This window comes from Dreissena polymorpha, chromosome 14, assembly GCF_020536995.1.
Source record: "Dreissena polymorpha isolate Duluth1 chromosome 14, UMN_Dpol_1.0, whole genome shotgun sequence".
Lineage (NCBI taxonomy): Eukaryota > Metazoa > Mollusca > Bivalvia > Myida > Dreissenidae > Dreissena > Dreissena polymorpha.
Genome location: NC_068368.1, coordinates 71437482 through 71452084, shown reverse-complemented (window position 1 = coordinate 71452084; position 14603 = coordinate 71437482). Strand labels below are relative to the sequence as shown.

At 34.3% G+C, this 14603-nt stretch overlaps 1 protein-coding gene across 1 annotated transcript in view; it reads left to right on the top strand.

The window, feature by feature from the left end:
* The first annotated feature begins 4666 nt into the window (after nt 1-4666).
* The window catches only part of LOC127857610 (uncharacterized), a 50132-nt gene continuing 40195 nt past the window's right edge, over nt 4667-14603 (top strand). Inside the window, exons 1-2 of the mRNA XM_052394092.1 lie at nt 4667-4936; nt 14092-14313. Of these exons, the coding sequence (XP_052250052.1) occupies nt 4882-4936; nt 14092-14313 (277 nt within the window). The 5' untranslated portion in view covers nt 4667-4881. The remainder of the gene's footprint in view (nt 4937-14091; nt 14314-14603) is intronic.

Sequence of the window (14603 nt, the reverse complement as noted above, 5' to 3'; positions counted from 1 at the left end):
TGCACGATTTATCGTACATTTAAAAGTCATATTTCTTAATTTAATGCATGCGATCTTAAATATCCAATCAAATATACGTTGAATGCGTTAGTTCGGTTTTATCTATTTTATAGACAAAATGGAGGGCTGAGCCTTTCGCAGAGTTGTATGTGAATGCAAGGAACGACAACTCTGCGTGGAGATTGGAAATTTCACTTTCATTTTCGCAAGGTTTTCAGAAAGTTCACGAAAAGCACGTTTTTGCATGAATGCGCGTATGACGCGATTAAGCGTTGCTCTGTATATATCGTCATTGTGTACACACCGGTCTTACGTAGTGACGTTACAATCTATGTATAGAATGCTGTATCGTATTGCATTCAATCTAAATTTAAATTCACTTGTCTATAAAAGAAATGGCCTCATTTACAGTTAATCGATACACATTTTCTTCTTTTCGGATTAACTGTGTGAAACAATTACCTTTTTAAGTGTTTACTTGCTTTCACGGGAGGGTTTTTGTCCGCCCCCGTGCTTTCGCGGGAGGGTTTTTGTCCGCCCCCGTTTTTTCATGGGAGGGTTTTCGTCCGACCCCGTTTTTTCATGGGAGGGTTTTTGTCCGCCCCCTATGAAAATGACGGGAGGGTTTTTATCCGGGAGGGGTTTTGTCCGTATTTCTATCTTAGTATATCAGGTTTAGGAGCCTTTTAGATAACAATATTGGCTAGTTTTCAATGTCGCTTCTGGGGATCAAACCCGCAGCCCATTAACCTCCTGGAATCAAAGTCGACACTCTACCACTTGGCTTTTAGGAAGATTCTGAAAATTTTCGATCCCTCGAGAGCAATCATACCAAAAATTAAGTCAAATATTGCCGACTCGGTTTTATTGAGTTGGTTCCTGAGAGATACTAGTAATTGAAGGTGCAGCATATCTCACTCCCCTAGCAGCGCCTTAAGCGGTATTCAATTCTCAACACAAAAGTGCTGGAGTCATTGATCCCGTGGACCAGAAAAAAAAAGATTCATGATTGAAATAAAATCATTTGATTAAGGACAATTCTATTATTTGAGCCAGGCCACAGGAAAAACGCAGTCTAATCAGTATCCAATTAAACTTTTTGTTATTGTCAGAAAACCGCTTTTATGCAAACAGCTTTCAAGCGACCGCAGGCTGATCTGGGTCCAAACTGACTGGCCACAATCGCCTTAATGTCTCTTTTACTGTGACAAAGTTCATTTAACTTTAAAGTGATATCAAGTACTAAAATATAAAGAAGAAAGAATACAAGTGTTAACCAGTAATTAAAGAGTATGTAATCAATGTTGAATTCCATGACCGATTGGTGATCTGCAAATCCCACATGATATGTTGATATCGGGTATCATATTTATTCAATAAGTTACAAAATGCTCGAATAAAATTTATAAAGCAAAATGTCAAAATGTCAAAAAGCATGTTGAGGTTTTGTTTTGTCAAACATAATTTTGTTTAGTTATAATGGCGTAACGTCGCAAAACCGAAAGTCTTAATTCAAACCCTTCAATTTGCAAATGTTGTTCATAAATCGTCGAGCTTTACTTTTATTTATACAACAGCATATCATAATGGGTGAATTTGTGGAGCAGAAAGATTCATTTTTTAAACAAATTATACAATAAAGGAACACCTCCATTAACAACAAATTCTGTTTTACGGTGTTCGGTAGCGCGTTTTACGACGTAGAATTTTTGGCGGGAATAAAACTCGGGTACAGTCTAATATTTTCCGGATGCCTTAATGCGTATTTTCCTTACCCGTGGTATATTGTGTAAACTTAGAGTACCCGTGGTACTTTTAAATAGTTCCGTACCCCAAACGACCAATTTAGCTCAATTACGTATGATCGATTAATAAATAATACTAGGTTAGACGTGAATGCTGTGAGATTAAAGATGTTTAGAAACCTTAGACACGGGATTATCTGATTTATCAAGATATTTTTATCATTAACAGTGCTATTTAATATTTAAAAAAAGAAAAAGCGTCTTATTTTAAGACCTAAACCACGCTGTTAAAATTCACATTTGCCTAGGATACACGGTGCTTGTTTGTATTAGGCGCGTGTTTTTCGCACTCTGATTGATAGTGTGATTTCGCTCCTACAAGCGTAAGCCAAGTTTATATTCTTTATATGTGTACACTTAAGTTCTAATGACCAAGGCGCAGTCGACGCGTGGTGCTTGAGGTTTTGTGTATGTTTATGGTGTTTATATACTGTCCATTTTAATGAATATGCCATAATCATATTTCATTTTGAAGTGGATTATTTCTAGCTTACTTCGATTGCATTAATGGTCCAGTTTTTAACGATTAGTTATTTTTACAAAATAAAGTATATATGTTGATATTTTTTGTTTCTGTTGTTGTTTTTTCCCATAAATATGTACCATGAGTTGTCATCTATTTCAATATTTATATAACAGATTAATATCGTTACAAACGTATTATTATTTCACATTTTATACTACAACTACTACTACTACTACTACTACTACTACTACTACTACTACTACTACTACTACTACTACTACTACTACTACTACTACTACGACGACGACGACTACTACTACTACTACTACTACTACTACTACTACTACTACTACTACTACTACTACTACTACTACTACTACTACTACTACTACTACTACTACTACTACTACTACTACTACTACTACTACTACTACTACTACTACTACTACTACTAATAATAATAATAATAATAATAATAATAATAATAATAATAATAATAATATCAAAAAAGAGAATTGCATATGCATATTAACTGTTTTTGGCATAATAGTATAAGGCAAAAACAACCTTTGAGTTACTGTTCAATAAAGTTCAAGCACAGTTTTAATTTCGAAAGTCATCTCTTTATGACCTTTATGAATATTATTATGTTGTAGAAAACATGGAAGTAGACTGCTGTTGAATATCACATAAACAGGATTGAGCAAGCTACCTTTTGATACACATTTTATGATGGTGTTTGACAAGTTTTAAAATGTGCGGTACACCTTACAATGATTCTATATTGTTTGATGTCTGTATTTTGGATTATCGTTATTTGCATATATACACAATGTGAAGGCAAGAGATAAACAAAGGATAGACCCAACGTACCATCAAATATCAGTAAACAGACATTAAGGGATTTAAGTACACTACACTAAAAGGTTGACGCATACTCAACTCAGCGAATAAATGATATACACAATTCCAAAAAAAAAATATACGATTTATACGGGTTTAAAACTCTACTTCCAGTAAGAAGTACACTATCTGTGTTTGCATACCAAACGAATGTTTGTTCATGTCTTATCGTCGGCTTATGGTAAACGGCCCTCTTAAATATGTCGTCCTCTATCTCTGTTTGAAGTTTTTATTTCTAAGTTTATAAACATTTAAACACAGCTAATCTTAAGAATGCTGTTTTTGCCTTACTTATGTCCTTTTTCGACTTTTGAATAAACACACTTGTGTCACTTTCAGATATGAAGATGTGTGAAGTTCAAAAATCAAAGATCGAGATTAGGCTATTAAGCTGGTATGAATGTCGTGCTAGCTCCTAGATCGAAATTGAAACACGAATTGCGAATATTGGGCTATGTTGAATTTAAAGCTATTGCTTACCTTTACACATAAACGTTAAAAGCGAGTTCTCAGATCGGAATTCAACATGAAGATTTTGTGTTAATATTTTGCAAGGTTGAATTGATTTGTGAAACACGAATTATCACTCATACAGTACTCATGACAGTTATGTCAGTACTTTTACATTTCAAGTAACTGTGGTTAGGTTTTATTATCAAGAATAATTTGTATAAGTTTCCGACATATCAGACAATTTTAAGATGTTGAGATTATACATGTAATTCATCAAAACAGTATCTTTAATGCACTGACTACGTCCATACCTGACTAATGTGTTTGACCAGAAAATAAAGTCTTCTTCTCTTATCTAAACCGCAAGTATTATTTACAATTTAATCAACGTTTAATATGGTTTTATACACGAATAAATCCAGTTATCATGATATTAGAGTATCTTCCTTTGCAAGCGTCAGATAACACATGTGCCGATTTGCTTTAGAAACTAATATGCATCCTATCAGTGAAAACAAATCTGTGCAATATTTACATGGATATATTGTTTTGAATGACGTCACTCTGAAATCGATCGTATATCTCAACAATTTCTATTATATAATTGGTTGTATTGGTTGGTGTCAGATTGCTGTCTGATTCAATGATTATAATAATTGCGCCAAATTAAACATTCATGATTTCAGTGGCCTTCTTAATGGTGAAGTTCACGAACCGTTTATGTTCTAAAATTTTACCCTTAATGTTCACAACGCTTTTTTGTGTGTCATTATAATTCGCAATGTCTTCATTTTATCAACAACCTTATGCTCTGTTACATAATACACTAAATAAACGCGTTTGTTTCGCATATATTTTTTAGATAAACTGTCATTAAAACTTTTGACGACAATGGCTTAGTATTCAAATTTTTACAGTCACAAAAATCCATCTGATATGTAATTTTGTTGTTAGGGAGTTTTCTCTCCATTGATAACACCAAGGCTTGAATGTGTATCTGATAAGTTTTGACCCTAACTTTATACAAACGTGAGTCAATTTAAACTTCCTACTAGATAGATAACTAAACCTATTCGTGAAATTTTCATATTTATAGTGCCTACATATTATTTTGAACAAACGTTAACTTTAACCAACGTGAATGGATTTTCAATGTAAAGTTGAATGCTTAAATTGAATTGATGTGTTATTGCGTGTGGCTGATGGTGATGTACTTATTGTGATAACCAATGACACATCAAAATAATAAGAAATATGCTCTCTATCATTGCTTTTATTGGATTTATGTTACTGGAATGTCAAAGCGAAGGTAAAACTCTGTTTTTAAGTGTTTACTTATTCTTTCATCAATGATAAACTATCAGCATTTAATTATTTGATCATATCTTTTATCAGGTATTTATCTTGTTTAAAAACCAATTACGTGCAAAATTAAGTCGTACTATGATATTATAAAACTACATTCACTTAAAACTGCCGCATCAAATATGCTGAGAAAAATATACAAGAGACCAAATATGTGTTTGTAATTTTCATAATATGATTCTCACAAAATAAAGTCAATTAAGGATCATCTAATAGTATAAAATAAATAAACATGTAACGAAAAACAATTAATTATTGCGAATATTAATGAGTTAGTATCCGTTGAGGCAAATGCTCCTAAACATGGACAAACGCGCTTCGTTCTAAATCGTCACCATTATGAAAATCCGTTGTTGGTTTTTTCAAATCGTAATCTTACTGATTGTGACCACGTTAGATTAAAATGTCATATTGTTTATACTTATTCTCGTTTATTGATGGTTTTCATAGAACTCTAACAATGCTTTGCTAGATATAGTGTAATTAATATATGAAATGTATTTTATTGCACACAATTATGGTACCTCGAGGAAAATAAAAATCAAGATCTCAGTCGAGTTTAAACAAACAATATTGCATTATGCTTTAAAAAATGTAAAGGTATTTGTTCACACTTTGTTAAATATATGCAATATTAATTGTTTTTTTTAAACGAATTGTTTACTTTAAGTGTCAAAGTTCTATGAGAAACTAAATTTAATTAGCAAATGACTGGCAATGCATTTTCATGGAGATAACCGTTTTTTTCCAAATACAAAGTTAAAGAATTGTGGGTCGTCAAACAATCATATGCAATGATACAAATGATACAGAACAATAAATCATAGCATTGAAAGAAACTCGCGTGATTTAATTTAAAAAAAAAAATTGTAAAAAAAATGTACTTCTTGGATATTTGGTACGGATACATCAAGAGTGTAACTTGTAAAATACACAATAGTTGATATAGTAAATGCGAATATAACATTAAATAACATTAAATACTTCGTGGTAACGCTCAAAGCGACATGTGTAGTTCAGCAGGTAGTAGAAAAACCTTTTATGAAAAGCACGGTACTTGTTAAAGCTGTACACAAAAAGCACGGTACACAAAACGGATGTTTATAAACACTATAACTTACAGAACAGTGTTTATAAAATATTTGTTAAAGGTGTACACAAAAAGCAAATACTGAATCCTGGCAGTGTAGTAAATATATTTCAAACTTCAATGATTTAACTTAATTACACATTTAAATGTTTAGTTAAATGGTTTATTTTAAGTTTGACCTTTTTCATCTTCATTGAGACTATGCTATCAATCAGCGGACGTGTGAATCGGTCCCGTGTCATATACGTGTAGGGAAGATGCTCTAAAACCGTTGCTTATTTGATTGACTTAAATTGTTGAAATTTAAAACTTATATTTTGCAAAAACGCGGCTCTTAAAATTGAAACTAAATATATAGTTTAGCCCACGTGCTAATATCTCTACACAGCTAAACAGCTTCAAAAGCAGACAAGCGTTGTAAAAAAAAATTGACGTAGCTTTAAAGCTTTGACCATAGAATTTGGAACTTTGAGTCTTTTTTGTTATTTTTCAAATCAATGATTAAGCAGGATAACCACAATAAATATCCGACACTTTTCATTGCAAACGAAGATTACAAGTGAGTGTATTGAAGCCAAACTGTCGGTCGGCGTTTTGTTTTTTGATGTGTTAGGTTGACAGTTTTTCAACAATTGAATACAATATTTTATGCTTATGAACTTAAGTTTTAAGTTTGTGGACTGGGTTACATTTTCATTATTCACGTTATTAAATTGACACTTGCTTCATTCTCAATGATCCACACACTTAAAAAATAATTGTCGTTTAAGTTACCTTCTTTTAGGGCAAAACCATCGAGCAAATTCTACATTTCGTAAACGATCCGGTCGACACTTTAAGCATATCATCACCATTACGTTAAGATGTTTCTTACACAACAAATCAAAGCGTTGTAGGCGCTGAAGGCCTGTGGCTAGGTTTAGTGTGACGTAAAATGCATTTACGATGTTTTGTCCGAATTTCTCACTTTCTCCAAATTTAAACGGATTGACCCTAGCGGTTTAGTGCAGAAGCTCAGAGACTGTAACCTTTTGTTCAACTCTACAGATCTGGTAGAGGTTCGTCTACATAGGCGGTGAAGATATACAACAACAACATGGCCGCAAACAAACTGTTATTGTTGGCGTAAATTAAGTCACTTTCAATAGCCTAAAATAGCTTTCTATTGCATAATTAACAGATCAGGAAAATATTCATACTTTCTTTGTAATGTGAATTCAAAAGAAAATCCACTTAAGCCCAAGTCTCACTTTTGCCGGTAGAGCCCCGGTCCATCCCGGTTTGCTAACGCCGGTCGAAAGGCGAGGACCGGAATGATTCGTAGAAATTTGTTTACGCAGTCACACTATTTCCCGGTGCCGCCCCGGTTGAAGCCGGTCAAAATCCCGGCAGAGTCCCGGTCAACCCGGACTGACTACAGTTTATCCCGGTGAAGCCCCGGCAGAGCCCCGGTTGTCGCCGGTAGTGCCCCAGTGAAAGCCGGCAGCGTCCCGGCATAGCTCCGGTTGTCGCCGGCAGTGCCCCGGTTGAGCCCCGGTGAAAGCCGGCAGAGCACCGGTATACTGTAACACCGCCGGCACTCACAGTGTCTATACCGGCATCAGACCCCGGCAGAGCTATGGCAACGCCCCGGTTTTACCCCGGTCGTCGCCGGTAATGCTCCGGCGGAGCCCCGGTGAATGCCGGTGGCGTTCCGGCAGAGCGCCGGTTTTCTTATATACCGTAGCTATATCGGGACTCTAACGGCATTCACCGGGGCGTTGCCGTAGCTCTGCCGGGGTCTGTATGGGCCCCGGTGGAGCTACGTTGCCGTCCCGGTTTTTCCCGTCGCCGTCCCGGTTGTTCCCGGTGCCGCGTCGGTCGTTGCCGCTCTTTTCCGGTGACTCTCGGTTCATCCCGGATGTAATAAACATTTTAATACTTTCCCGGTGGAGCCCCGGTTTTCCCCGGTTCATTCCGGTCGTCCCCGATGGAGCCCCGGTTCATCCCAGTAGAGCCCCGGTTCATCCTGGTAGATCCCGGATCACGCAAAGGGGCTCCGCCGGCATCATAGTGAGACTGGGCCTTTACCCTGATGAAGAACGGTGTACAGATTGTGTACGTTATCTCACGTAGAGCTTTTCGCGCTCGATTTGCGCGCTCGATCTGCGCAGTCAAATATCATATCCGGTATCTTCGTATATTTCCGAGAATGATCATGAATATGTGTTGTTGTTTTATTTTCATTTTCTTTTTTCTTGAATGTCTCGTTTACGCAAAATAAAACAACAAAATCTTAACATATGTTTATAAATGCCAAATGTAATGTCTTCAAAAAATCAGAAAAAATTTTTATCCCATTTTCACCGCGACATTGACGGTATAACACGTTGTGGAATATACTTGCTTGTATTCAACACTGTGGAATATACCTGTCGCGTGCACGGACTACTTTTTAAATGACGTCATGCGATATGCGCTAAAATTAGGTCGATATTGTTTGGTTCATTGATCGAATTTTAAGGTCACCCATGAAAAGAAAATGTGCATATTTTGCAGAAAAAAATATATATGACATATTCACCAAAAGAAATGTTGAAATAAAATATAAAATTACACGATTTTTGTTTTGTTATTTTTTTATTTATATTTACTTTACCACTGAATGATTTTTCATAAGAAACAAAGTCGACAAAACTTGAGCTTCAAAATTATACGACCTTCAACCTTTAAATCTAGTCATATGACATTATTTAGTGTAATGTGCATTGTTTATAACCAAAGCATATACTTTTGACATGTAACTTAAATATTAAGAATGTACAACAAGCCATACGCATATCGCACAGTTCATGAATAATCTGCTATGTTTGCTTTCCTATTTAATTCACGTTAGGCATAGAGCTGTGTAAAGTATAAGATGGTAAAAATAGCACCACACTGGAATTGGGAACGTCCCATTTGTACACGGGTATTTTCTACTCATTCATCTGTTGTGTACTTGAATGTTTTCCATTCTTTGTGTATTTATATATTAGATTATTTTTTCGTACAATAAGGGCATTTACCATAGATAAATAAAACATTGTGCAAGTTTAAACATAATTATGTTTATATGCAGAAATCTGCAAATGCAACCGAGTTTACCAACGGCTATTATTAGATAAACTGCTCCGGTTCATTTGAACAGCAGTAATGTAGAGTACATGACGTAGCGTGTGACGAAGAAGAAAGTTTATCGCGTTCATATACTCATTTGAATAAAGTGATAGAATGGCATAAGGGTCTTTATTTAACTATGCTAAAATAATTGTTAAAGACCTTAGATGCAAAATCGTCAATAATTGAGTTAAATGGATTATTAGATGGATTTTAAAGGATAATTAAAGGTAAGATACTAGTTCTTACATGTTTTGATTTTTGATTGTACTTTTGTCGTTCCCTGATCTCGGGGAAATGATTTTAACATGGGCGCCATTGATGCATCGGATCACACACGGCATACCCATAACATCATATAAAAAACACGTTCTGCGCGTCCTGAAATTCGTCGTCCGAAGTCGGAAAACGTATTGCCCTGTATATTTTGTCAAATAAAGTGTCAGTCGCTGCAATTGTCTGTTTACTCGTCAAAATTGTCAAGGTCTTCGATAGCTAAAGAAACTTCAGCGTACAGTTTATTTAGTATTGACAGACCTGTACAAAGTCGCGCCAGTCAAAAATCATAAAAAGCGACATTTAAAGTAATGGTAGGCAGAACTAGGTCGTCGATGGTGTACATGTATGTTGACATCGACAGCATTTTGTCAGGAGTAATGGCCGCCATATTGGATTTTGATCATTTTCTTTCGAAAATAAAATAAATTATAGTAAAGTAAAATCTTCTTTTCGCGGTCGTAATGTGTTAAAATTCGCATACTGCGTAAAATTGAATGTAGGCATATGGTGATATTTTTACTTGTTTTACAGTTTGTGTGTGAATTTTTTAAAGACTATTTCGCGTACCAGAACAAATACATGTATATCACTACGCGTGGTTACATTTGTTAGATTTTAAGCGCTTTAATGACGGAATTAAAATTATTGTTAAGGTTATTAGATCTATTTATGTTAAATGTCACGTTGAAAAAATCAAATGGGATAAATAGAATACTAGGATTAGCGTTGAATACAGAGAAGTTTATGTTGCTCGGCTCGAACACCGAAAGCGCTCGCCAAGGCTCGCGCTTCCGGCGTTCTAAGCCTCGCAACATAAACTTCTCTGTATTCAACGCTAACCTAGTATTCTCTATATTATTACTGTCTCCGTAGACACTCGTATCTTTTCGGCCTAGACCGTCAAGTGAGGAACTTATTCTCGCATAAATATGCAAACAATAATAACAACTATGTCGTAGCTAATGCTTAGCAATTTTGCTTTAATAATATTTTTTTACAGGTTTAATGACACTGTCATGGTTTATAGTGATGTTCTGTATTTACAATGCGGGTTATTGAGATCTGCGAAGAACTTCTTTGGTTGCGCATGAATTACCGCCAAGTGGTAAATCGGACTTTTGGGAATTCATTCATTCGTGGGTTTTGGCAGTCAGCCAATTCTGATTGTCTCAGAAATTTATATCATTGCTATGGCCTTAGGGCTACGCCCCAGGCCAAAAAGTGGGTCAAAACCGCAAAATACATTTCAGATAAATAAAGATTCATAGTTTGCCAACTGGCAGAGAGGAATAGTATTCCTAATCGATTTACATCAGTTTTGATTTTATTGGTAGTTAAATTCGTTCAAAACAAAACTCAAAATTTTATTTCATCCACATAACCTATAGGACAGAAAATCATAACTAAATACTAAAAAATGAAACCCAATATCAATTAGCGTGCACATGCATATTTTTTCAATGCATGTGTGATGTAAATGAGAATCGACCATTTCACTAGTAACAAGTTTCGTTGGCGATATGTTACATATTGGTAAAAGAGCTCAGTTGTCGCAGATTTTATTACCAACTCAGCAATAACCCTACTTACATATCTTTCTTCAGACATTAAACCGAGGTTCAGTGGTCTAAGTGTTTCACAAGAGGCAATAAAAAGACCCAATTTTGTCTCTGGAATGGGCGTAAATTGTATCCCGCACATTCCCGTGTAAAACACATTAATAAGTCTTTCTGTGGATGATTACAGTATGGAAAGTTCCTGGTTCAACGAATTTAATCCACATGTACACACATTTTCATGAAACGATATTCATTGAGGCCAAATCCTTAATTGCAAAGCAAGTCATATGCTATTTTAGAACGATAATGATATTGACCAACGTAAAACGTAAAATCGTAACATATTCATGCAGACGGATAATGAAATGATCTAATCTTATAATGAAACATTCTTCAAAACTTGTTAACATCAACGAAGTATTATTAAATCACAAATATATAAGCGATGTCTGTTTAAATGCTCAATTTTACTGAGCTTCGCACAGCTTGCCATATCTTTCAAGTAAAGAACACTAGTAGATACGATGCAACACCGGACTGAAACAAACTTTTCATTTTTGTACTAAGCATTTAACTGAAAAGTGAAAAATTCACATGTTTAAACTGACAGTGAAGAATTCAAATGTTTAAAGTAAATATCGTTGGAAGTTTTGCAAAAAAAATGATCATTACATTGTTTACATAAAATTAGGAATATTGATCGATACTGTTTTAAACTTGCGTAAATGGGTTTTAACTATTATATGCAGTATAATGCAGATACGTATACCATATTATAATACTTTATGAGACAAAATAAAATTCATTTTATTTGAAAACTATGTAGACAGACATGCCTATCAACTAACATAAAAGTTAGCCAGAAGTTACAAATGTTTGGACATAAAAGACTGTATTTGCCGCTGATGCGTCAAAAATAAGCCCTATATTCACCATTACTGGAATGATGTAAAAGAAAGAAAGGACTTTGCAGTTCATTTCTACTACATACAACATAAATATAGGGCTAGTTACCTTCCCTATGATAGTAGTCAAGTTAATATAAGAAGCACACACGTCTTCTCATTCAACCGATTTTCAATAGATCATTTCAGTTTTTATTTCGAGTTTTTATCCAACAGTGTTTGCTCTGGTTAGAATAAACATGTCTTTATATTTGATTACCTTCACATCCTTTAATAATTGGTGTCGCAATTTCCTAAAATTACAAGATAGTCGTAACCCAGCCAGCATGTTTTACAGGTAAATTATCGGCCTAAAATCTACCTATATCTCGTCAGAACAACCCTTAATGACATTGTGTGCTGCTTTAGTTTTTGTAAAAGGAACCAGTATTATAATTGCTGAATGTTGAGTCAGTTATATGTCATTTATAGACCCAATTACATACAGTATCAATCTGCTGTTGGTTCGCGATTTCATCTACATATCTTTTACTGATATTCTGCTGATGTCATACAGTATCAGCTAAATATTGCATCTGGATGTTACTATTCCCGTGTTGTATATTCTTGTATACAGGAGTATCAGCCTAGTATATGTTAAGACACGTTGACGTATGTTACCTTTATTGACATGAGTTTTTCCAATGGGATTGTAGCTACGGGATCTGGTTCTAAAATGCATTGTCTATACATAAGATTTAAGACAGATATCATATTAACTTGAAGACCATTGCACCAATCATTCGTCGATCATAACTTTAAATTTGATGAATATAACAATTAAAACAATCAACTGTAATGTAAAATAAGATTTAACATCGTAACAAATGTATGCTAAATATAGTTTATATGTAATTACAATATTGTACTGGCTTCTCTTATTGTTCAGACCATAATATAATAACTTACATGTAAGAAGAAGTTAATCCTACATTTTAATATGAAGAAATCCAATGATAAGATTGCCTTAACATGTTCAGATAGACGTGAAACACTTTAGAAACACCGCGACTATAAATTAAACTTTGTTTACGATGAACTGTTATTATACAATTGTCGTAAGTGCTAGTTTGTGTACAATTATAGTAATCAGTATCGTGATAACTTATGTGTAATACCAGTTCGCGTAACTTGTATATGTTAAAATATCGATTGATATTATTGATTATATTTTAAGATATATTTGGAAAAAAAACACACACTCACACTCAATTTGTCTAAAAAGGTTAGTACAATAATATCAATTCTGTTTCCAAGAAGAATTTGTTGATCATTTGATTAAGGTAATTATTAGGGACTAAGATTGTATCATTATTTATCTATTTTGTTCCGTTAAATATGAGATTATTTGCCACCAAATATTATCACACGTATATTTGTAAACATATTTTATTCCTTATTCCTGGCTTTTAAGACTAGTAAGAATTACCATAATGAGTACATGTATAGCCGAAATAACTGAAACTGAAAAAGTATAACTTTATAAGATGAAACTAACAAAATAAAATGGTAATACAATTTTGATAAGTGTTCATACTTAACTTATTCGCAATACATGCGAACAAATTTTAATAAATTCAAAACATTTACATACATGCGAAAATAACAGATATACAAAAATATTGTACAAAATATTTCTGTTATCTGAAATTATAGAAACCTTCCTGTCTAAGCGGGGATCATTTTAAGCTCACAGACAGGCAAATTCAAGAAAATAAACTTGATCGGCATATGCAGAATAAACATAGTAAAACACCGAATACAACATTGAACTAATTTGTGACCGGTAACAATGTATACATACATGCAAGAATGCACTGCGGCACACATGTATAGAAATGAATTATCGAAAAACTAGCTTTTTTATATCTGGTACATGCAATAACATCTTTTCAGAGGATGATGCTCGGCGCCTGTGAAAATTGTCAAGCAATGGGACGTCAGTGTCTCTTTTGAAATTAGCTAGTATTGTGCATATTAAATCTTATTATGCATACGCCAGTTATTAATTATAGTGGTTTTTTTGCAGTATCGATCAGTTTTATCGTTAATGTGTTCGGTACTAACTGGAAAAAATGTTTCAATTTAGGTCAGACAATGATTCCCTTGACGACCGCGATTAAATCGTCAAATAATCTACCTTTAACACCGGAGTCTCAATGGAGTCTAGAACATGTCGCAGACAGTAAAATCGGAGCTGGTGACACGTGCAACTGTTGCACTGCAATTCAAAGGCCTGCTGTGTTGCAGTTATACCTGCTAAAACCGTACATTATATCGCAAATTGTTCTTCTGGGTCGGAGCGATACAAGTAAATATTTATTTAAATAAATTCGAAAAAGTATATTTTGTAACTTGCATGCATATTTGTTTGGTGTTTATGTTGTCTTAATATGAATTACTCTTATCGATGAGAATTGTTTTGTTCGACCTATGAATACTATTCATAATATTGCAATGAAAAAAGCTTCAAACAGTAATTGAAATATCAATACACAAAGTATTAAACAGCTTGCGGAAAATACAAATGCATGCGATCTGATGCATTATATGAATCCTTTTTAATAGACACCAACGATATAAAATATAAAGACGATATTC